The following is a 25,900-nucleotide window of genomic DNA, read 5'->3' as shown; positions in this document are numbered from 1 at the left end:
TTCGAGTATTTTACTAGGAACAGTTTAAGATGGAAGGAAAATTTAACCCTACTTCCTAGCCGTAGGTATGCACAGACTAATGGAACAGATGGGGGCAAAGTCGGGGGGAGAGAACCGCTCAGGACCCCAACTCGGGCAGCCTCTTCTCTCACAGTGCAGCTACATCCAGCCCTCGTACAGACAGTGCAACCGTCGGGTAATGAGAGTCCACAACCTCAGACCCCCAGAGACAAGCATTTGTATCTGAGGATGCAATTACGTGCCCACCACCACCCACTCTCTTCCAGGCTAAATTACAAACCATGTTCTTTAGTTTGTACTCATGCGTTATATGCTTCAGCCCTAGATGTCTGAGGGGCTTATAACTCCTGGACTTAGGTACTGGTGACCTAATAAAAAGAAAGATATATATGGATGGGGGAAAAAAGCAAGGTAGTCCAAATTATTTAAGCAATAGGAGATACTAAGTCCAAGCCATTATTTATGAATAATTAACTAAATGATGATATAACATAAAGTAATTTTATTATTAGAAATAGCAGGACTGTGTTTTGGAATACATCAGCACTTTTAAACTGCTGAACATTTGGAAGTCATTTGGCATCCACAATGTTGTATAGCTCTGCTGTTGTTGTTTTATAGTGTACTTCTCTTCTTTCCCTTTGTGAAGCTTTTCCTAAAACCCAAGACTGTGTCCCATAACATCTACAAACCTATAAAAATGTATATAAAGTAGAATTAAAACCCACGTGTTTAATGTATTCCAGGAATCTGAAAGGTGGATGGAAAATTGTTACCAAATGTGTCAGTATTTCAGTATTTTCTTTAATTTTTGTGTGGTTCCAGAAGTGTAAGATACCACAGAAGGAAAGTTCACGTTGCATCTTGAAAGTTCAACTTGCTCAGAAGGGAGAGTTCCCACCGAGCTCTCTCAAACAGCCGCTGCCCGCAGCACCCGGGAGCCTCTGCCCATGGGCACCCAAGGAAGGGGCCACCCGCGCTGTGCTGGCCCTGGGAGGGAGAGCTGGGTCTTACATGGTAGACAGTAAAACCTCATCAGTGGCGTAAATCTTTGTAAATTTTATTTCAAAGATAAACTGTGGAACATAAATTTTTTAAAGATTTTCCATCAACAGATCCCTCAAAATTTTCCATCTGAGATGTAGGTCCCTGCGTAGAAGTACAGGCCAAATGATGACAAACTTGCATTTACGCGTGCTGGAGAAGCGATCGGTCCAGGTGGCACTGTGGAAATATATCATCGTGCAAATATTGTGGAAAACCGCTCTGCAGAGTTACTATTTTCAATAGATCGCTTGTTTGAAGACCATTATTTTGCCTATTTTGAATTTGATGGATTGATTCTCAGCTGGTTTAGGCTGTCTTCTACTCTCCTCGAGAAAAGTTAATTTAGGAGGAGGAGAAAATTATTGGTTTCTCCCCCTCCCCTTTTCATCCATTTTGAACAGATGTAAATGACTACAGGTTCAAAGCTCATTTAAAACTTTGATAACACTTTAAAAGTTTGATAACACTTTGAACCAGGTTTAGAGTGAGGGAACAAGATAATTTATGTGGAATAAGGTGTGTGGGGAACTTACTGCATTTCAGCCACTCTCATTTTGGTGCTTCCCCACAGAAAATATGCAGTACCTTATCCTTTTACATTTAGGCAGAGGTTACTTCAATTCATCAAATACTCATTGTGAGGTACTGACGTGCACAGGTACATCTGCTGTGGTGCATCGCGAGGCAAACACTTGGTTATCTTGTAGTAGTTTCTTTACATGTTCTCGCCCTGTTCCATCATTTGCTCTTTTGCCAGGTATTGTTCACTAATAGAGATTTTTTTCACATGGGTAACACAAATACAATGAACGCTTGACTGAAAAGGAGGTTTCCCAAGCCTGCAGGACCATTGAGTTGTTAGAACATCGGCACATACGTACAGCTGGGGCTCTTCCATACCGGTGCCTGACCTGGCTGAGTTTGCTTGCAGGAAAAGGGCAGTTATCACAATATTTATGTTCTTCATCTAAGTCCTTACATCATCGTTAGATGGTTCTCATCTTTTCCATGTGGGTAACAGGTAGTGTATTCTTCCATAACAGGCATCTAACTTCACAGGAAATATTAGAGGGGTCACAGACCCATATATTCAATATATTGCAACCTAAACCGTGATTGCTATCTGATATATAGCTGTTTTAAACATTAGTTTGTCTGTGAAAGAAGCTTTTCAGCCTTTACATTTTTAATAGACTTATTTCCTTTTGTAAAAGTGAACTCAAGTATATAGTTGAGCTAATATGGGCAGACTTTATTTGAATAAATGGTATTGCTTATACTTAAATTATGTATATAAATATGACATCTCTAACAATATTGTGGCAGTATCCTTTGCTATATACTCTTAGCATGAATCACAGCCCATCTGTGCTTCAGTCTTCCAGCGTATACAATGGAGATAATAAATCCTGTGCTGATTCATGAAGTTAATGAAAAATTACAATTTGCTGATTTCTGGGCAGGAATGTGAAGTGTTGCAAATTTGTTGCTACTAGTATGAAATTAAAACCTACGGAGTCATTTTGATGCCAACAATTCAAATGTAAACAATTCACAACAGCTTTACTCTGTATGTCTGAATGGATATGACTGTATGGCACAGTTTGGTGCTACGTGGAATAAGGTAATTTAAGTACAGAAAAGGTGTCACACTAAAGTCTGTTAGCATAAAGTACACTAAAGTCTGTACACTAAAGTCTGTACACTAAAGTCTGTACACTAAAGTCTGTTAGCATAAGGACCAGCTTGAGTTAAAATAACTACCTCCCAGCAGTTAATGCAACTGTGTTTCTTGCAACTTGCTTTCTCTCCTGACTCTCAAGTTTGTGTGGACATGCTTTATATTATTCTCTTCATTGCAGTCATTCCAAAATTTTATTTGTGGGATACCTCCACAGTGCAAGGCTGGAGAGGGCCAGGGAGCCCAGTGAAGATCCAGCTGTCTGCTCAGATTAATGGTCAGCTCACTCCCTGGTTCTTTTCTCTTTCCCAGAAGGTCTCTCCAAGACAATAGCTAGGCTTTGTTTTGGAAATGGTCCATTTTGGAGGCAGTATACACCATTTTTTGGCTTTTGCCATCCTTCAGCACTCTCCCAACATGAGCATTTGGATCTTTGAACATTCACAACTCACAACTCTCACTTCCATGCTTTGAAAATGCGGTATTGCTGGGTTACAACATAGTCTCCAGATTGCTTTAGATACTTTGAACTGAAACATATGCAATGCTAATAATGTATTAGGTGTGCAGGGCCAGGTAATGAGGCCCAAAGCCCCTCCAGCAAGTGCTGTGAGGTGTGGACGTGACCAGGTTGCAATAAGGGGAGGTCTTTCTAAGCTGTGTGGATGTGAGCCAGAAGGTACCATTCGTCTTGTGTTTAGCAGCGCAGACCTTGGTCACTGCGAGTGCTTTTGACCCACGGGTGGGTTGGCTCTGCTCTGCCACTCCAGAACAGTTGTCTCTCTTCTGTGTAGCCAAACCTTTGCTTTGGCTCATTTTTCTTTCTTGTTTTTCTCGATTACTTTTCTTTCCTTACTCTTAATTTTCTTACTGTTTATACCTTTTTTCTTCCCTTCACCTTAATCCTCTCGTCTTTCCTCTTCCCTCTACCACAGCTGACCAGTACAGACTTGATGCCGTGCTGGATCCCCTGGATGGAGATTAAGACGCAGGAACACAGAGTAAAAGCACATCTTACGTGTGCCGCCCGAGTCAACATGTATGTGTGCACGCGTGCCTGCTGTCTGTATTCTCATTTCTAGCTCTGCTTGAAGCCATTATTAACGCAGAGAGGGAAAGCAGATGGCTTTCAAGGAGATATCAGCTATTTAAAAATTCAAAAGAATTTTTGAACTTGGGAGTAAAATGGAGTCAATTAATGCCATTTTTCCTATTCGCTCGCTACTGCTGTTCCTTCCCAACTATTACAACTTCTTTTAAAAATAATTAACAGAAGCTTTCTGATTAATCCAAGCCCTTCTTCTTTGTATAAGGACACTCAAGATCCCTTTTCTAGTGCAGAAAGTATTTGCTGGGGAGTGCTTAGCACTTGTATCCGTCTTGTACTCAAAAACCTCCAACAGGCTTAGCCTCCACTTCTGTCTTTTAATGTAAGTGCCCTGGAAAGCACAGAATTATGCAACGGCAAATGGCAGTACGTTTTTTACATTCGGTTCAGTGCAGTCTCGCATTCATGTTCATTGATCGTAATGTGAGCATGTTACTCAGTAATTTGCTTTTCTGAGCAGCCATGAACATTAAACTCCTGAGGATTTCATGGCCTTGAGGTTAGTAGCTTTTTGGGAGCAGAGCAAAGCAGAGTGTTAAACTGTATAGCAGATTTTATTTGTCAATTTTTATTTTCTCCATGACAGAAAACTAGCAGAATGCTTTTTCCATGGGTGTTTCCTTTGGTCTGGCTAAAAGAGTTTACTGACGAGGGAAGAGCAAACTTCCATTCTTCTGCACATCTGCTGAATGTTCCTTCCCCGCCAGAGGACCACGATTCAGCCACAGACATAGGAAGGAACAGGATGAAGTGTGATGTGTCTTGAAATGTCTGTAGGTGACAGAAGCTGGCTGTAATTCTAATTTTTTTTAATAAGGACTGTTTTGATTTTTGGTGCTTGGTTTGGAAACCGTCAAGCAAACAAAAAGCTGACTATGTCTTATGTTCAGGTCTATTATATAGAGATATGTTGGAAAACTACATAATCTCTTATATTTTCAATTTAAGAAAATACAGAAATTATATAATCCCTATATAATCTCTTATATTTTCTATATAAGAAAATAATTTTAAAGGAATGAGATTGTTTTTCCTTTTTTTCTCCTGTGAGCAATTAATAGTTCTGGACAGCCAGTGAGTACTTTGGGTAGAAAGCCTCATTTTACTGCTGTTATTTAACTAGGATTTTGTGATGTTATTCATGGCTTTGAAGGCTTGGGGTAGAGGGGAGAAGGAGGAAGCCAAAGCAGGAGCGAAGGTCACATATTTTGACCTTTATGCGTTCTTATCCAGGTACAGCTGAATGCATTCAACTTGCTGGTCAGCAAATTATTAGGTACCTCACATAGTCTTTGAATACCGGTTGAGGTAAGGAAATGGGCAATGGCTACAGAGAAGCTTTGGGCAGATTCCTGATTACCTGGAACCTCAATAGTGCTAATGGATACTTTGAATTTTCTTCATTTTCAGACAATTTCCATAGTTCTCATGTGAATTAAGTACTAGCTGACTGTTCTATTGGCATAGGTATTGTATAGCTTGGTATTATTGTTATTTTTGGCATAAATATAAGCAAAGCCCACAGACAGTTCAGACTGGGTTAATTAGCATGCAAGCTGGACCATCGAAAGATCAATCAGTTGTAATAATCAATGTTTGAAAGATAGAGTATAAAATACAGCATCTGGAGGTGCAAATACATACAGAATAGTGAAAACTTCAGTTTACCTGCAAATTATTTTTTTCTGAGGTAATATGTTTAAGAACTCTAATATATATTCTGGCAGAAAAGCTATTGATGACCGAATTGTCTCATGTTTTAAATAATATGGGTGGCAGAAGCAGAGGAAAATGATACACTTAAGTGACACTTCCAGTATTTTTAGAAAAAAAATCAGTGATGTACACTTCACTAAACTGTACATTTTATTCCCTGCGGAAAGTTAGTCTGCCCGGCCTGCCCAGTAGCTGATAGGTGATTTCTTGGGTATTTGCCAATATGTATTCACAACATGCAGCTGTGTTAGAATAATTTTACAAGTATACTACATTTATTATCTGTGATTAAAACTTAACCACAAATTACAAAATAACTAAGCAAATGCTTTGTTTTGTCCAGAAAGTAATTAAAATGTATCCTTTGTATGCAGATAGAAAAAGGAAATGTGTGGAAGAGTTCTTAAGCATTCGTAGCCTGATATCCTCAGAAAGATTAGACGAAAAACCATAGACTGTGCATTCAAAACCTGAGGCATGCTGCATTAATCTTTTGTCCCGCTTGCACTTACCCACTGAAAGCTCTTAGCTCAGGTGTGTGCAGGTTAACTCTGTGTGTAACAGCTTGGTGAAAGGGGATGCTGAAAGTGAGATTAATCTTGCCAGACTTCAGTCACCTAAAAGGTGCCTACATTTAAGACAAGTGTCTCGGCTCCTTTGATAATTAATGACGTGAAACAGGTACTTCTGGAGTGCAATCTCATCCGAAGGGTAGCTGGCTAAGAGAGGTCGATAAATTAACTATAGGGAGAACAATTAGCTGTTAGCTGCAGTTGGGTGAAGTGAAAGCCTCTCTGTCATCAGCTCTTCTGCATGTGAGCAGCTTCGACAAGTTGCGGTCTAACACATCTCTCTATCTTGTTCCCATTGCCCGCACGTGACGTTTGGACGATGCTGTATATAGATACATTTGAATCTTTATGTGAGTCGTCTGCATTGTGCTAGCAACGTAAGCCATATATGCACTTTCAAAGTCCAAGAATTTCTGAAAGAATTATGTGTACCACCCTAATGATTAACTTCTTCCACAGTGGACCCGCCAGGGCTCAAGAATGTAGTTGTGAGTGGTATTATCAGTTAAGATCATTCTTCTGCAGATTGTTCTGCGTTCTGCAACCTCGAGGCAGGATAAAACTTGATACTGTCCTCTGAGGAGAAAGTAGACAACAGCAATTTGGGGTGGGCTCAGATTTCTGAAATATTTTGTTTGCAAAAGATACAGATATGTACTTATTGGAAGTTATAAAACACGTACAATATTTTTACAGGTCTGTCCAATAGGGAAATTTTATTGTGGTGATGAACTCTGCTATTTTACAGCTTATTTTTATAATAACATCGCCTAGCTAGTGCAAATGCAACTGTTTTACTGTGTCAAAAGCTGTGTATCTCTGCGAGATAATATTCCACTCATGACCATATTCCATACGCACCATCTATTCTACATACTAGCAATGAACTGCTGCTCAGATTATGCATTACTGGTAGTGCAAATAAAGGTATTAAATCCAAAATACAGTAGAAATGCAGAGTCTTATAGGATAACTTGTAAAATTAATAAGAATTTAAAAGTGAAATGTGACTACAGAACTGTTTGCCATTTCACCAGCCTAAACCTTTGTGTTAGTACATAGGGTTGCTAACAAGGTAACTGTGAACCAGGCCAGTGCTTTCAAATTAAATTAAAACTGTATGAATGGTCATCAGAATAAAATAAATTTACACCAGTCACACTCAGAGTGATTGTTCTTAGATGCTGAAGGATATACAGTGATGGAAAAATATGCATTGTTCACTGCTTTGTTTAACATGTTTGCTTTTTTCCTCACAGTACAGTGCTGTGGATACAAATCCTTTATCTGTGTATATTATGCAGCCCATCTGGAACAAAATTATTAAGGTATTTTATTTAACAGAAATATCACATGATAATGTAAGAATTTCTTTTAAATACAGCATGTATTTTCATTTCAATTACTATTTTTTAGTATCTGAAATTATTTAACTTCTTTTTCTTTAATGTTGTTTTGTAATATTTTATAATGTCAGAGTACTTTACGTATATTTTCAGTCCTTAGGCACTCGAAAGAATTTGATTATAAGCCTCCAATATTTTTATATTTTTAATATATTGATACTGTGTTTGAGTGATGGTAGTGGCTGATACTTAGTATTTCTGCATATACATTCTGTCTAAAATCATGTAGAGAGCTGTGTATGCTATTTCAGAAAATATTTTGGAGAAACTGTGTTACTTGGGAAGAGTGTTACCAGAAAGGTTCCCTTTGCCGTGTAAGGAATACCTTAAAGCCACAGGGGATGAATAGCTGAGAACAGTTAATGGGACAACGAATTAAAGGCTTAGGTGAAGATGGAGAGTCCTTTTCAGCACTCTACAAAGTCAAATGAATTAATGGAGTCTTTATAATTTATGGCTAAAGAGGGAGACCCTGCAGAAAGTTACTATCTAGAGAAGTAGGGAGCTGCTTGTAACAGGGAGATCTTGTGGATCTAAAAACATAATGCACTCAGAGTCTGATTTCGTTGATGTTTTGAGTTGGAAATTATTAACATATTTTAGAAGAGGAAATTTCCTTGTTATAGCGTGGGAATAGAATGCTTAAAAAACCTGCCATGTGGATGCTGAATTACCACACCGGGGTGCTGCAGTCTTCTTTCAGTTGTGATACACACAATCGGGAGAAGCTTTTCTTGGTGGCTGGGAAAAAGAGGATAGTGTATAATGTAGGAAACACAACATTTTTAAATTACATTTTTACTGCAATCACAAAGATCAGGCAAAAGGATTACATTTGAAAATAAATTTCGGAAATGAAAACTGTATTTTAATTTGAAAATGGGAAAATATGCACAAATCTGAACATTGCTGATGTCATATACAGCCTTCTCCTTTCCTGATTAAAAATATAAAATATTTAATTAAAATAGGACTTACAATTTGAAATACAATTTTTCTTAGATTTTTTTTTTCTTTCTTTTTTAACAGATAGTGCCTTTGTGGATTGCTCCCAACCTGTTAACATTCTCTGGATTTGTCATGATTTTAGTTAATTATTTTCTAATATCTTTTTATGACTGGGACTACACTGCCTCAGGTAAATATCCTCATGTTGTAATTTTTCAGAATTAGTGAGCCGCTTATGTCATACTTCTGTATGATACAGGGAGGTATCAGGTACTTCAATCTTCCACTCATTCCCTTAATGAGGCTCCATGTGCATATAGGAGGATCTGACCTCACACATGGCATTATAAGTATAGATCATTTTATTGAAAAACCTTATTTAATTTCATGCCTAAATATGGGTTTCAGCATGTGCTGCTTGAAGTCTATGATAATATCTCATTTTATTTAAAGTGTATGCCAGGATTTAAATACACAGTCAAAACCCACCTTAATGTTCTTCATAAAATTTTCATTGGCTTCGCATTTCCTAATGCCTAAATCGATGCCTGAATGAGTTAATTCCCCTTTCATTACTCCATACCCCCCCCATTCAAGACTGCTTCTAGGCAAAAAAGAAATAGTTTTTAAACAAATGTCTCTTGAAATTATGACTTTCAAAGTCCAAGTCCATATTTGCTCTTCGTGGCAGACCAAGTCAAAAGCTTTTTGGAGCTGATTGCTCCTGAGCGTAGGGCACGTTCAGTTCCGGACTTCTCAGACCAGCTGCTGGAGCCTACAGAAAGTAGTAAGCAGTAAGCATCTCCCAGGCGATTAATATATAAAAAGCTTTGCTTTTCTTTAAACTAGACAATTTGGAGAAGACTTGACGCTTTTATTTCCTGAAACAATTATGTTTGGGTTTTTTTGCTGCCTTTAATTTCTTATGCCTGTGGATAGATTCAGGAGGTGCGCTTTGGTGTGAGCTGTTTGTACATTTATCACAACAATTCTAGAGGGAGGGATACGTGTTAACACTTTTAGTTAAAAAATAATTCTGTATGAGCATTAAGTTTTCAGGACCAGCTTGTTATGTAGTTATCTGGCCTCATCCTTAAACACTTGGTTTTTTATCAATGCAGCTGATATTTACTAAGTTCTGTAGTAAAAGAGCATTCAGCACTGATCTTTTAATGGGATAATTTTATCTTGACACATTCCCAGTAGGTACACATTGAACTTGAATACATTTGAAATGGTGATTAAGTCTGTTAGAGTTGAGATTTCTGTGTGCAAGCCTGTTCTCGATTTCACACGAGAACAGTGCCCATCATTTCTCAATTGATTGAAAATGTTCACGCAACCTGATGAGCCTTTTGAGTATCACATATCAATCCCATACCTAGGATCAGAAATGGAAGACTTAATTTCCTGGACAGCTGGTTTTCATTCTACAGTTTGAAAATTTGCAACTAGGCGTCGGGAATTGCCATCTTTTCTTTCAGAGTGGCAAGATGAGGCATTGAGAGAAAGGTGGTCAGGGCACTGCTTTAGGTACTGGCATCTCCCCGCTCAGCGAGGCCACCCCTCCGTGCGCAAGTATTCCCTGTGTTCGGTGCCGAATGCCAGAGACCTGAGAGGGCTTTGCACTTACGGTTGTTTAGTGCTGGTAGAGTCCTTACTGCGTTATGTTTAAGTTAAATAGAATGCTCTTTGGAAAAAGGATTGATTTCTTTAAAAAAGCAACAATAACTGTGGGTTATTGCTATCAGCAGAGCAATAACGGAACCCTGGGTTCTGCCCAATTCAGCTGTCTTTTCCTTTTTTTCAAGGAGAAAAAAAGGGTGCTAATATCTGTCCTAGCCTAAGGGCAAAAATTTCCTGTTCATATCTGTATGCTAAAAGTACTATACAAACCCCACGTTGGTGCTAATAATAATGATCATGCTTGAAAATGACATTTTTTTGTCTTTAGATATTACATAAACATTAACTGATTGGATGATGGATAGTCTTCCTGTGACCTGTGAAAATTTTTGCCTAGCTACTACCATTATTTTGTGCAATACTAGAGTCATTTCAAGACTAAAAAACCTCTACCTTACATTCTCTCCTTTACGGTGTAAACACGTTCAAGCCTGCTCTTTGCTTCTTTGATAGAGCTCACTGATGACTTAAGGTCAAAACCAAACATTTCAATCTGTTTGACGCAGTGGGCTAATCAGTGGCAGCTTGTACGTATGTATATGCATAGCGCGGTGGACTTCTTTGATGTTAACTGCTCTTACACTGACTCACTACCCGCTTTACTTCAGGTACCAGTCCTGGACTTGTTCCCACCTGGGTGTGGCTGTTCAGTGCTTTTACCACCTTTTGTGCTTACGCTTTAGGTAAAGTACAATGAAATAATTTACACGTCTGATGTTTTCGTATAGTTTTATCTACTAGTCCATTAGTGCTCAGCACTATCAAAATGAAGAGGATAGTGGATAAATTATTCATCTCTCTCCAAAACAGTTCTCTGAGATGGGAAAAAAACCCCAAACCACCACCGAAAAACAGCTATAAGGCTTAAAACCCCCCAATTTTTAATTATATATTAGAGGTTCTATGACTGTTGCTCTGATCTCTTTTGAAAGTTCCAATTGTTTTAGAGAAACAATGGAAATCACTACATAGCAGCAGTCGCTGCTGTTGGGTTTCATGAAAATCTTTGTCCCCCAACGATGACATTCTGAGAAGCTCCCTGACACTTGCATTAGCAGAGGGTGCTTTCAAGGATGAGGAAAATAAAGGGCAAAGCAGAGAAAAAGCAAAAATGAATGCAGCGTGTGTTTTAGCCTGTTAGGCACTGCAGTGCTTATGGCGTGTGTTGGGGAGATGGTATGAATGTGGTGACAGGCCTGAGCTTCTTATGGAGATGAAGTATCATTTTTTTTTTCTTTCCTGTTACTGTTTTTCTCCCATAACACCTATACCTCATTTCCAGTTTCATATTCCATTTTTGCTTTTTATCATACTATGACTGTATTTTTAGGTACATTGCATCTTGCTGTGCAGTGGTGTGAAGACATAGACCTGAACTGATGCACATCTGGGAGTGAGATCCACATTAGCATGGCTTGCTTGCTTTCTCTTCTAAAGCTAATTCATTCCAAACTAGTCTATCCACAACGTGGTGCAACAGAGCTCATTTTCTGGGGGGACTCAAGGTGGCATATTTACGTGGACTGCACTGTGCTGTGTAAACGTACCCTCTCTTTTGGAGCTGGTTCTTATGAGGCCCAGCATTGCAGAGTGTAGCCATACATTTGTGTGCCATACTTAAGATACCCAGGCTAGATGTAAATGTGTTCTAGATGTACACCGCAGCGCCAAGCAAAGATGCTGGCCCCTTTTGGTATCAGACCCATGCATGTAGAGCCATCTTGATTAACCTGGGTGTATCCCCCTGTGCAGACATCTCCCTCTGCATTGTGAATGCCTTGCCATTTCTATTCAAGTGGCGAGTTTGTGCCAAAATTGTTTTGTCCAGAATGTCTTTGTATTTGTACTATAAAAATCATTGGGACAACTGTCCCTTGAAGCTGAGTACCAGTCAGATTTCCCTAACAGCTGTCTATAATCATTAGCAGAAGCAGCAGTTTCTTTTTTGAAAACCATTCTTTATGTAATTGTAGGGAATTTAATGAAGTGGCTATTGTTTCATAAATAGGAATTACATATTGGAGCTGTTAGTGTATGACACCCCAGAAAGCTCATTGGAAATTCAGCTTTGAGGTTCTTAATGTAGATGTTATTTGCCGCGAGGCCTATAGTTCCTAATACTTGGAAGACAAGGAATATGATGCTGACAGTCAAAGCTATAATGAACTGATGTATATGTAGATTTTTGTGTCTGCTGTCCAAACCACTTCATGAAATATTTAGTCTCAGATTTAATTCTGCATGGCCAAAGTTTTCCCTTTGGAAGACTGCAGAGAGCCATAATAACTAACCAAATATGCAGCTTTAATCTCTCTCAGCTTCTTTTTAATGACACAGTTACTCTCTCCAAATTCCCTAGCATGCTGCTCTTTGCCCCCCTCTTTGTTAAGGTGGTTTGGTATCTTCTCTTTTTCTGTAAAATGGAATGCTCTTTGCTGTTATTTTGAATTCCGCTATTTAAAAGTTATATAAACTTTAATAAAACTGAAGATTTATGAACCTTCATGAGACAAAATCATAATATAATAATTCTAAAGCAGTGGAAGTGTGGGACAGCATATGTCCACTATTGAACATACACCATTGTTGGCATGAATTATTCCAAACTGAAACCTAAAACAGAAAATATTTTCAGTCTCTTAAAAAGCTAGTGAAACCACATGGAAAATGTGGGTAAAGATTTGTGAAAATCCAATGTTATGTATGTGTTACAGAGTTCCTGTATTTTTCTCCATGTCCATTATAATTAGAAGTACTGTATTTCATGACACCATTATAAGCCTAACTCTTTTTAGTAAAATGTTCCTACAAAACGAAACCCACTCTTTCACTGATGTACATATTTTAGTATCTAATGTGAATACTATTTTGTGACAAAGTAAAATAATTTCTGAACAGACCAATCTTCTATAATTGTCATTAAAAAAGTATTACTCCTATAACTGAATTATCTCTGATTTGGGATAGATGTTCTTGAAATATGAAAGACCATATTCTGTTTAGGGATGTTTACGTACTTATTTGCTAGTTAAATTTCAGAAGCATCCTAAAATAGACTAAAGAATTTCTACATTTATAATTCAAGTAACCTCAAGCTTATACACAGTTTTCTTTCTGCACTTTTCAGTAAGATGCTGACAATTCAATGGCAATGTTGATGGAGAGAGAATGCGGCTCTAGAAGGGCGCAAGCCATATTTGAAATCCTCTATGAGATCTTTAATTTTTAAAGTTGTGAGAACTGTCTCAGGAGATTTGTATTTGAGCGGAGGATATCTCACAGCTGTTTAGGTATTACAATAGGGAGATAGTCTAAAATCTGTACAAAATGAAATCCCATGTTTTCTTGGTTTAGATCCCTGAAGTATATTTACATTACACAAAAGTCAGCGTACTGCCAAATAATCTGGAGAAGTAAGTAGCATATGATCTATAGCAGCTGTGGAGTCTTTGGTCTCACTCTGCTGAGTTGTATCTCTAGTCAGTTTTGGGTTACTAATGCTATCAATAGCTAATAATTGTTAGCTATAGTACCTTCCACGTAACATTAAAAAGAAAAAAATTCTCCATGTTATTTTGAGGTTCAGGATAACAATAAGTAATCTGTAAGGTTTGTTCGTGTACTTTTTCCTAAGAGGTTCATCCTGCGTATTTACACTTAACTAAGAAGAAAATACTTCTGTTTCTCACCAGCACAGTCTCAGAAAAGAGACTAAGGGTCTGGTTTGATAATACAACTAAGAAAGGTTACAGCTGCTAGACCCCCTTCCTCCTCCCTGCATTCACCACCCCTCCCTTGTGCCACCTCCCTTGCTTTTTGTACCATTCACAGTGCCAATTCTGTTCCATGACCCAGAAGAAAACATAATGTTTGCTGTTGTTCCACCAGCTGAGCAGGCTGCAGGTCCTCCCCTGTTCGACAGCAGTCGACTCAAACCATATTGTCCAACTGCATCCTCAGAGTGAGATCCAGTAGAGTGTTTGGGCATCTTTCAAGTATTAAAAGTGATCAACACATAACTCGCGTTAGCAGTAAGGTATTCTTAGATCACGGAGTCATTTAGGTTGGAAAAGATCTTTAAGATCATCGAGTCCAACTGTAAAACTAACACTGCCAAGTCCACCACTAAACCATGGCCCTAAGTGCCACATCTACACGTCTTTATATACCCCCAGGGTGACTCAAGCACTTCCCTGGGCAGCCTGTTCCAATGCTTGACAACCCTTTCAGTGAAGAAATTTTTCCTAATATCCAATCTAAACCTCCCCTGATGCAGCTTGAGGCCATTTCCTCTCGTCCTGTGGCTTGTTACCTGGGAGAAGAGACCGACCCCCACCTCTCTACAACCTCCTTTCAGGTAGTTGTAGAGAGCGATAAGGTCTCCCCTCAGCCTCCTTTTCTCCAGGCTAAACAACCCCAGTTCCTCAGCCGCTCCCCATAAGCCTTGTGCTCCAGACCCTTCACCAGCTTCGTTGCCCTTCTCTGGACACGCCCCAGCACCTCAATGTCTCTCTTGTAGTGGGGGGCCCAAAACTGAACACAGTATTCGAGGTGCGGCCTCACCAGTGCCGAGTACAGGGGCACGATCACTTCCCTACTCCTGCTGGCCACACTATTTCTGATACAAACCAGGATGCTATTGGCTTTCTTGGCCACCTGGGCACACTGCCGGCTCTTGTATCCTAAGATTTCAACCAAAAGACTCTTTAAAATATCTTAGGTAGGCACACACACAAATAAATTTTGTGAAATTTGCTCCTTGAGGCTGCCATGTAACTGTTAGTCGTTGAGGCATTTAGCATCAGGCAACCTAAATGTCCTAGTGAATCTACCCCACAAGCAGTGTGAAGTCTCAGAGGGTCCACAACACCAATGGACAGGCAAGAAGCCCTATGGATGCTTTTCAGCACTTTCATTAAGAAACTGATTGCAGGGACTGACATAAAAGTATTTAAAGACCACTGGGGACAAGTAATTATGAATGTCTTTCTAAAGCTTGTAAGGAAGGTGGCATTTAGTTTAAGAGGTAAGGACAGAAAAATTACTTGATAACTGAAGCAAATATTTTACGAGCAATCCTAACATGTTGGTATCGAAGGGACTGTTATGCTTCAGTTTGCTGTCATCGGTGTATTTTTCCCATATGTTATATAGGCAGTAGTGAAGTGTATGTGAAGAAAGTTACTCCTTTTGTTGTGCTCTAATTCTTTATTTCTTTTCCTTTCCCAATCCTTCTAGACTCCATAGATGGGAAACATGCTCGAAGGACTCAGTCCAGTACTCCGCTGGGAGAATTATTTGACCACGGGCTGGATAGCTGGGCTACCTCCATTTTTGTGCTTTCTTTTTTTTCTGTCTGTTCCCGTGACAATGGGAAGACTGGAGTTTCTGTATATACAATGTATATATATTTAAGCATTGTCTTGTTTAACTTTATGTGTTCACACTGGGAGAAATATAATACAGGAGTTCTTTTTCTTCCTTGGGGATACGATATAAGCCAAGTGGTAAGTATTTATCATTCCTGTTTTGGTTTTATTTTTTTAACTGTGTTAGCATTTTCATAACATTACAGAAATAGAAAAACAGAGCTCAAAGCAAATGTATTTGGCCAAGATTTTGAATGTGAAATAGTATAACCCTCAAAGTAATTCAGAAATATTTCCTGTATTTGCAAAGAAGGGATGCTCTCAAGCAAATTGTCAGCGTCAGAGATTCGTTGCCTTGCAAGAGAAAAAAGGCTTGCAGCAAGCCTAGCAGTCAGATAGTGCCCATGAGAATGTCATTTAACTGCATTTGATTTGTGGTATTAACAAAAATTATTATGCTATCTGAAGCTATAAGCAATTTTCCAACCAACACTAGGTTCTGAGGCACAATGCGAACTAGTCCAAGTAGTATTTATTAACAGTAATTATACAGTTACACAATACTAGACCTTCTCAATTCTACCACTTCTTACATTGAATACGGTAATGGAAATAGCATTGTACCTATACAGCAAGCATTAACTGTTGTCAAGTGAGTTTTACCCTTGAAAAAAAGTCAAAGTCATACCATGAGAGGTTTCCTCATGAGTTACGTATCAGCCCACAGCCAGTCCCCAGCTGAGTTCTTGACCGGCTTACAGCCCTACCTTGAGGTGGACCTCTTCAGAAGCATGGCCAGGGCACCACGGTGAGTGGTGGCCTCAGTGCACAAAGGAGTAGCAGCAGTAGCAGTAACAAGCTCATGGCACTGCCAAGGGCCCAGTGCTGGGATTTCTGGGCTGGCTTATCTATTTCTTAGACAGCCAGGCTCATGCAGCGTGAAGAGCACAGCCCCAGTCTTCTGAGCTTCCTGTCACAGGCGTGAGATGAAAGGTACAGCCAAATATACATAATTGAAAAGAAGTTTGACAAATATTCAAATATGTGGTTTAATGGAAATATAGTATTTGAATTAATGGCTGCAGATGTATTGCTGTAAACATAATCAGAATCCAGTGGTTTGAGAACAACTCAGAGATGGTGGTCCAGCTGCGGTGCATCTGTTTTGTCCCCTAGAAAATAGGTTCTGGGAGAAGAAGTTGGCTCAGGACTAAGACATTAGGCAGCCAGCTGGTCTACAAGTTTCAGCCATATCTCCGTAAGGCTTCTTAGTGAAGTTCTTCCAGCAGGAGAGGAATAGCTATGTTCAAACCAATTTCACTTGTTGCTCAGATGATCACTGTAGATATACATGTGAATGTTTAGAAAGCTCTTTTGGATTGCTGCAGCATGGGAGTGGGAGTCAGCTAGCAGAGCAGTACTGTTAACTCTGTCAGTGCCTTTTAGTGACCTATGCCTCTGTCACTGCTGTCCCATCTGGGAAATAATGGTAATAACATTTCCCTGCCTGACAGATTTGTGGTGAGGCTGAATTTCAGTGAAGCCTGTAAACTGCTTTGATTAACTTGGATGCAAGGTGCTAACAAGTGCTATTTCCTGTTCCCCTCTGATGCTGAATTGCTGTCCTGCACGCTTGCTTTCTAGTAACTTCTGTGATGATTCGCCTACAGTCAAAAGGATAAGCATATAAATGTAAGGATTTTTTGATCCTGTATAGCGCAATCATCAACAGTGGTGGAAGATTGTACTATTGAAATGTCTGTATGTCAATTTTCCCATCTGTAAAAATTAGCTTTTGTAGTTGTGATTGCCTATGAACAAAGACAAGACAGAATTTGTAGATCAAGGTAGTATTTTTTCCATTAGTCCAAACTACATTTCATGCACACCAGAAAGTACATAACATATTTTTTTCCAGGAGTACTAACTAGTCTAGTAAAAGATCTTAATTCCCCTACAAACATTGCCTTGCTCTTGTTTTGTAAACCCATTCAGCAAATTTTGTACGATGTGTGCACTATTAAAGGTAGCTCTTCATCTCCAGCTCCTTGGAGGAGAGGATACTGAGGACGTTAGCAAATGGCTGATGATGAGTAAGAAAGGTAATGTTCCCCTTGCTGGTTTTCCCCCACCACTTGTCTGCCAGATATTCCCACAGTCACGTTCAGAGGCAGAGAGGGTGGAAGCACTTGCAAGCTGCTTTCAGACTAATTCCCAGCATTTAGTTCACTATTTCCTCCGTGGCGTTCCTAGCTGGATTGCTGCACGAATGTGCCTCTCTGCTGTGTCTCCAATAATTTCACCGACAACATGATGCTATTGCATTGGCATGTCAGACATTCAGGTGGTCTAGTCCCCGGCTTCTGCTTTTAAAATTTATGGTAGCCAGGAACTTTGGACTTCGTTATCACCACAAAGCTCAGGAAATACAGTAATTAGTATAAGTGTGCTAATAGATAACTGTTGACCTTAATGAAAGCTTAACTGGCATGTAGCTCCCAGGACACTGCTGCTGAGTCAGCTCCCCTGTATATAAACACAGACAGCCCGCTCACTGGCTCTGTGTTAACTGTGCTATAAAAAGAGCTGCTGTTCCTCATGAAAAAATACCTCATTATAAATCGAGAAATTTGTGGGACTTACGCAGATCACATTTTTCTGCGACTCATGACTCGTCAGCATTGGTAACCTAATTGCGCTAGCCGGGCTGTAATTGGCACTCCAGTTAGCTTTGATTACAGCAGACAGCCTTTTATAGGAAAGTGTGGTGTGTAAACTTGAAAAATGGCTGTAATGTGTCTGAGGATGCTTGGTCAGAGGACTGTGATGTTTGTGGATCCAGAGTGGAGGAGGAGGCATCTGCAGCAGTGAAAACTCTTCCCCCATCCTCCCTCCCGCACAAGGAGCTGTCTTCTGCTGACTCCTCTGCGGGCAGAAAAAGATGAGGGAGAGGAGCCTCTTCACACCGTATCGTCTAGACAAGTTTCATGCACTTTCAAGTAAGCACAAACCCCCAAAAGTCACGAGCTGAAGAGAAGGCTAAAAAAGAAACCCTTGCTATGTTCTTGGATACATCTTGTCACAAGCTCAAAGAAAGTTAATACCTGCAAATTAAGTTTCTTGGAGAAAAAAAAGACAAAGCTTTCCTGAGAAGTGAAAATTTCAGGCTTCCTGCTATATGTTAATTTTCACAGACATCCTCTGGATTGTTTAAAAATCTATTTTTCCGCTGAAAATTTTAATATTCCCTTAATGAACTACTCCCCTAATCCTGCTGTTGCTTTTCATAAGCCACTGCAGTTGAGTTCATAGTAGGGGAACAAAATATTCATTTTTCCATAATATGATGTAGCGATACCTCTGCTTACATCGGTGCTGCCCTAAGTGTAACAGAGACGTATCCTTTATATTCTTAAATAATAGTCTGAAAGTGAAAATAAGAGCTGCGTGAGAGCTGGGACCCAGGCGATTCCATGCTCCTTCCCCTCACTCTCCCCAGCCAAGAGGGCAAGCTCGAAAAAAGCACAAGTAGCAAGTGTGAAAGGCAACAGGCAGCTCGCTCGGGCCCTGCCCTAGCCCTGTAAGGAGGGGATGACCAGACATCCTATAGACAGTCATGCCTGCAGGCATGGATGCTTGGACCATAAGCCCCAGGTTTTTGGTTTGAGATGCTTTCCCAGCTGGTTCTGCCCCATGGCTTTGGATGGTCCCACCTCGGCTCTCGGGGAGAGCACTCTGCTTGCCTTGAAACTCCAAATAAATGAAGTATATGATGCAGGTAGCAACTTAAACATTGTAGAACTTACTTTTCTCCTTCCTTTCAGTCAAAACAGGGGAAGAGGTTTTTTGGATGTCATATACCAGGTTTTCTTTTGAGAAGTACTTTACAAAACTCATGCTGAAATATGTTTCATATGACCTTTTCCTGGGAAGTACTGTGGCAGCCAGTGTTTCAGGGACTGGAAGAGAAATCCCGAGCAATGCAAGTGCATGTCACATCTTTTAAAAACTCCTATCTCTTCTGAGGGGCAAAAAAAAAGTTTCTTTTAAAAAGAAAAATGAAGATGCAAATGTGTCATTCTTTGGTCATGTTATCAGGATTCAGAATTTTTTTTTAGTTAAAAAGATGCTTGCTTTCAGAGTTTTTCTAATTTGAAGTGTCTGTGGAAAGCATAGCCTTTCTTGTGAAGAAATAATATTGATTATAATTTAGTTCCAAAGCTAGGAGTGCAGTGGAATTGTTGAAGAAAAAGAACCGATAGCGGTGCGGAAGCCGTGCTGGCCAGGCCATGGGGTCTGCTTCCAGCTGCCTCCTGACACAGCTGGGAACAGAACTCAGTACTCGGTTACCTGAGGGAAGCCCCGTAGTGTACCCACGTGAAGTTTAAACAGAACAACCTGCGGTGCACAGGCTCTTTCTGCAGCAGATTGCTTCATTCTTAACCACTCGACCATGATTCTACTCAAACTTTTCTTGGGTACTTAATCTTCCCCGTGCCTTTAGCTGTTTACCTATCACGTACTGCATGTCTAAATGCAAAACGACCTTTTGAAGACATATAAAAAACTATTTTTATAGGCTAAATTTGCAACCTTTAATGATTTATTGAAAGAAAAAATACTGAGAAAAAAAATTAAAATGGAAAAATTACACGTCCCGCTAATGCTAACTTCTATTGAAATCACTTGTAGGCAATCGTTAGTTCTTCCTTTTTTAGGCATCACATTTATTTTCAGAGGAAAAAAGTAACCTAGTATTTTAAATGACTTTGCTCTCTGAGCACTGTGTTAATGGAAAATATTTCAACACATGAACAATTAATGCTATTGGAATATGCCGGTGAAATTTAATATTACAGTAAAATTAATGTCATTTTTTGTGGAATCATAAAGAATTTAAAAGCATAGCCAGAGTATTTTTTAAAAAGATGAGAAAATGTTTGATTTTTTTTTCCCATCTAGTACATCATACAGCATACTCAATGTGCCTGTGTGTAAAACAGAAATGGTAAATCATTAGGGAGAAAAAAAGTGTATGTACACACGCACACAATCTAGAATATTTTGGTCACAAAACTTACACCTGCAGTAGTGGAAAGACATGAAAGAGATGGTGATTTTAAAAAATCAAGTATTTTAGAGAACAGTTAAAAGGCTAGAAGCTAGGAGATTTTGAGGAGTTATAGTGCCTTATGGTTATATTTTCCCAATGCCACATTAAAGAAGTAATATTCTGATTTTACAGAGGGACAAAGGTGACTATGTTGCTGTGATTTACAAAATTGTGACAGGATAGGGAGCCACTGCTCAGAAGCCAGCTGTCCTGCTGTTCAGCCATATCAAAGGGCCGACAAATTAACACCATGTATTTCCAGATTTTTGTCTGCATAAGTACTCCACCTCCTCGTAGATAAGGCCTTGGCAAGCCAAAGATTTTCCTGGTTAGATGCTGCAGTGAGTTGGAATCCAAGATTGTGTATGTCTGACACTAACTTGCTATATAGTCCTTACTTGTCTTATTTAATTTGGACTTCTCATTTTACAAAATATTGCAATTATTTTTACTTGCTAAAGATTACATTTATATCTGAAAAGTACTAAAGCTGATTGATGCCAGAGAGAGAAGTAAAAAACCTGGGCATCTTTTCTTAAGTAGAATTATTCAGTTGCACTTAGGAACACTGCTTTACATTTTTTTTTTTTTTACCAGCAGTGTCTTTAAAGACAGTATATATAGCTGATTAACATACTTACCTTTTGTCTAATAATTTTCACGATGTTCAATTTTTGCTAATACAGTTTAGCTCAAGGGACACAGCCATTTTCTCATCCTTCTGGCTTGCTAAAGGAGGTCTTTGAGACTGCCTCAGTGAAGTCCAAGTTATGAGTCCTTAAAAAAACAACACACCAAAACTTTGAAGTCAAAGAGTGTTTTTTCATACACTACATCTGTTAAATAAGAGGCAATCTCAACCTGTGAGTGCTGCATCACCAAATCCCGGGGCAGGGGATTCCCCCGAGAGAGCCCGCTGCATGGACGCTCCTGCTCTTAGAGGTGCACTGACATCTGACAGCGATACTCACGGCTGCACTGCCAAAAGTACTGGCTGTAATAACGGATAATACTGACGTTCCTCTTTTATCACTTGCCAAAAAAACTCTGTTCAGAATTCAACGTGTGAGGGTAAATTCAGGCTCCATCAAAGCCAGTTGGAGTTTTGCCATCAACTTTGATGGGGCCAGGAGTCCATCCGTCATGTCTTATGGATAACATAATGCAATTTCTTCAGAAAGCCAAATGTTAGCTCTGTTGTAGTCGGTTGCAAAACCCATTATACACGTCCTTCATTTAGACCAAAATTTGACTCACTGTCTTCAATGGCCCAAGATGTAACTCTCATACTAGTGCCTGCTCTTCTCCTCAGATCTGTTGTGCTGCTTGTTCTTGCAGGGGCAATTCAAACATCCAAGTCTGCAATGCCACATTCAAGCCAAACTCTTAAAGAGCTACATACTGATAGGGCAGGAATCTTGAATTTAGATACAGAGAAGTAAGTGAAGTCAAATATAGTGATATCTACGTGTAATAGGGAGTTTAAGTGACATCAGTGTTCTGCTACTAATCTGTGATCTTAAACAGCCTGTTCTCTAAGAAAGAGATTTTCAGTGTACCTTTAAATTAAAGCAGTTCATTTAATAGAAGACTGGAAATGTGTTTACTGAAGTTAAAAATGAAGAAATAACATAACATAGTAAAAAAATGAGTATTTAAAAAAACTGAACAAAAGATAGTAAAATCTATCATACAGGTAAAGCTGGAAAATATTTGTCATCCCAGAGTGAGAAGCTGTATTGAATGGAAAATATAAAGGTTACTGAATGCTACCTGGGAATAAATAGATGAATATGCAGTCTTCTAAACAGCATTATAATTAACATAGCTGTTTTAATTTAGAGCTAAAGTAAATGTTCACAATTCCTTCTTAATCCAAGTCTAGAATAGTTCAGGAGGTTGAGACATGTAGCATGAAACATACAGCCCCTTATGAGTCCTATAGCAAAACTAAACAGCTGAGAACAAAATAGCCTAGAGAAGGAGCAGGGCGGCAGTCCCGCTAGCTGGGTGCCGGCAGCAGAAGGGGCTGCAGGGGTGGGTGGCCTGGGCTAAGCTGGGAAAGGGGTTTCAAGGGAGAGCGGGTCCCCCGGGGAGGTGGGATCAAGGGCACAAGGGCTTGGGAACCACTGCATTGCGTTCAGTACTGCATTTGCACGTTACACACCTAAAATGGTAAAACGTCATCAATTTGTGCCATAAATTGTAGGCAGTGCTGCTACGGGTAATATAACGGGTGTGAGAGGTATTGCTATAGCAGCTACAGGGTTTTGACTGCATTAAGATTTCCGACCTCAGCTGGGTCACAAAATTAACTCTGAAGAGAGAGTAGAAACTACATTTACATCTCTGCTGAAACTGGTGGCACTTCAGCAAGTGACTCATGAGTCTTGTGTCTGAGTCCTTTCACTCCTAATGACATTTGATTACGTGTTTCTTTTTGTGTCCTGTAATGATGTTATCTGTCAAACAAATTAAAAATCAGGGAAGACTTCAGCTCCCTCCCCTTCTTTTTATTTCTTCACATCCAGTTGAATTTTTTTATTATTTCAGGTGAGCTTAGGGGTTTTTTCCCCTCTCAGTTATTCTGATATGATTAGTTCAGGAGGCTGAGCTGCAAAAATAACCACGGTGCTAATTCTGAAGTCTGTATGCAAATACAAGAAAGTGCATGTGCAGTGGGGAGACCTGGCATTAAGAATGGATTTAGAAATTAGGTGTTTTGAAAAGGTAAGTCAGTAATACCTACCATATGCAAACAGATGCATACATTAGCAGGGAAGTTCCTTGCTTACTGTATTTCATACATTTTAAATAATTTTGTTGGTGACCCTGGAAGCTGCTTCCCTGCTTAGGGTGTTGTTTTGGGATGGCAGCATAAGGTCCTGTAAAGCGGAGACAGGAGGAAAATAACAGATTTTTTTTTTTTTTTTACTTTTGCATTTGTATTAAGATGATATGCGAAATTCTGTGCCTTTAGAAGTAAAGGACTGAAAAGACGTTATCCTTTTTCTATAGGTACTAATAGCAGCATATCTGCTCACCGGTGTTGTTGGTGTGGAAGTCTGGCAGAAGCCTTTCCTGTTTGGTTATTACATTACAGACGCATTAGTAATCTTGCTTATAGGTAAGTGTCCGGATCCATGCAAAACTGTACTGCTTTTCAATTATTTTGATTAGATATTCCTTATATTTCCTTAATATTTTTTTTCCTTTTGTAAGTGTTGGCTAGTCCAAAAACCACATGAATAGAGCTGATTAAAAGGGCTAGTACTGGAAAACTTTAAAAGAGTAGTTCATTTTGGAAACATTTTTTCTCACTGAATTGCTATCTGTTGCACACAAACAATACCAAAAATGTTCCTTATCTGCACGTGCAGTTCAGTGCAGTGTGCTGGCTGGCTGGCTCTCAAAGTCTCAGGAACTCCTCGTGTCACTCAGGTACAATGTCGCTCACGTTTACGTATATCATAAGTTTAATGTTTTGGCCTGCAGCACACTGTGCTCCAAAACATTATGGATAGAAGGAATAAAGGCATTATTTAAATAATCTTAGGAGGCACAACTGTAAATCTGAAAAAGAGCCAGGTGTTTTCTAAGCTCTTCTTTAGAATTACTTTCCGAACAGAAGTGATGCATTTTTCATACACAGCAATAGCCTATTTGCTCATTATTTGCTACTGTCAGTGTAGTTTGAAATAAGCAGCGAACATTTTTCAACTGCTGTAACTAGACTGAGAACAAGAGCAGTTACATTTTAATGAGTTAAAAACATGGTAATCTTTGCTAAAAATGTGTGTATGCGAAATAGCTTTGATGTGTTGCTTGGAAGGTGAAGAAATCAGCAGATAAATTTTAGGGATTTTTATATGAGCATACAAGCAATGAGAAGAGGGCACCAAAAAACGTGTTTGACACAGGCAGTCTAGACTTACATCCCAAGAAACGTCTTCAGTCCTTGAGCCACATGGAGAGCTTGGATATAGGTGCTCACCCAACGCCGACTCTAACTAGGAGCTATCTGAGCATTTTAGGGGGGACTTTTGAACCCACTGCCTTGACACGTGCTCTCACCACCCTTTCCCATGGAGAGGTCTTCAGCAGGTACCGCCTCCAGCCTCAGCAATGCTTCCCAGAATTCCCAGATCGGAAAGGACCCTGTGTTCAGGCTGTGCTTTCTAACGAGCAGCGTGTACAAGGACACGGTTTTGACAGTCCTTTGTGCTTTACCCGGAGTATAAAACTGACCGTGTGTGACCGAGATTGTACAGTCTTTTTTTTGTCAGGCCTGTTTTAGGCACTCCGAGGAAAAGAAAGAAAGGAAGAGGAAAAAATAGTGGTTGCCTTTTCAGTAGTCCACGAATCATTCAGCTTGACAGAGCTGTAGCTAGAAAATGCCCTCCGGTGGCTGGCAGGGCTCTGAGGGATAGGGAGTGATTTGGGCTCTCGAAGGAGCGCCGCAAGTCCAGGAGAGGTGGATGCTGGCTCTCCCAGAAGCGGCAGGTTAGGCCTGCGTTGGCGTTAGGTGCTAGCATGGGCTGGTCCACTGAACACGCTCGTTCTGTGCTACGCACATGGCTGCTTTTGTTCCTGTCACTAAGGCACGCGGCAGCCCCATCAGTGAATACGCTGGTGGCTTCCCTTGCACTTGAGAAGCCATGGATGAAGGTTTAATTCAAACTGTTCAGCATATTAGGAAGGTTTGTGGTGGGGAAGCATGTCAATGTCATCAAATCTGCAGAAGCGAGCAGCCTTTTTCATACTCTACCAAAACCAGCTGCAAAGCAAAGTTTGACGGACTATTCCATTAGCATTAGAAAGAAGTACTGCTTCTGTCTCGTGTGGTATGCTTGCTTGAATGGGTCCATGAGCAGAGAATTGAGTGTTTCTTCCATCATTGCCCCAAGCAGAGGAGGCATAAGTAAGAGCCAAAAGATTTCTTTAAAAACATTGTTTCTCGTACATGGTCCACAATGTCATTAACAGGGCAACTTTTGCAGCTTAATATGGGTTAAATATGGGTTTAAAGTGTGCAAGAAATTATCTTAGTTGACTCTATATTACAAAATTGTGACAGTGCTTAGCAAATCTCTTAAAAACAGGCACTAAATTTAAATATTAAAAAGGTAGAACCCTTCCACTGAGGACCATGCTGATCCAGAAAGCACTGCCGTTTCACCACAGGTTTAAATCTCAGCTTAGCAATAGCGATTAAGGTGGTTATCATTGGATA

The 25,900-nt window shown here is 39.7% G+C and overlaps 1 protein-coding gene across 3 annotated transcripts in view; it reads left to right on the top strand.

Annotated features, from left to right (window-relative positions):
• The window catches only part of LOC142406118 (ethanolaminephosphotransferase 1-like), a 65,089-nt gene that overhangs the window by 18,796 nt on the left and 20,393 nt on the right, over nucleotides 1–25,900 (top strand). For all 3 annotated transcript variants that reach the window (XR_012774446.1, XM_075494607.1, XM_075494606.1), the window contains 5 exons: nucleotides 7,405–7,473; nucleotides 8,581–8,689; nucleotides 10,794–10,868; nucleotides 15,424–15,692; nucleotides 23,686–23,794. Coding sequence is in view for 2 of the 3 variants with exons in the window: in XM_075494606.1 (XP_075350721.1) it covers nucleotides 7,405–7,473; nucleotides 8,581–8,689; nucleotides 10,794–10,868; nucleotides 15,424–15,692; nucleotides 23,686–23,794 (631 nt within the window). In the remaining variant the exon portion in view is untranslated. The remainder of the gene's footprint in view (nucleotides 1–7,404; nucleotides 7,474–8,580; nucleotides 8,690–10,793; nucleotides 10,869–15,423; nucleotides 15,693–23,685; nucleotides 23,795–25,900) is intronic.

The sequence above is a fragment of the Mycteria americana genome, chromosome 2 (genome assembly GCF_035582795.1).
Source record: "Mycteria americana isolate JAX WOST 10 ecotype Jacksonville Zoo and Gardens chromosome 2, USCA_MyAme_1.0, whole genome shotgun sequence".
NCBI classification, from domain to species: domain Eukaryota; kingdom Metazoa; phylum Chordata; class Aves; order Ciconiiformes; family Ciconiidae; genus Mycteria; species Mycteria americana.
This window is presented reverse-complemented; position numbering and strand designations above follow the sequence as displayed.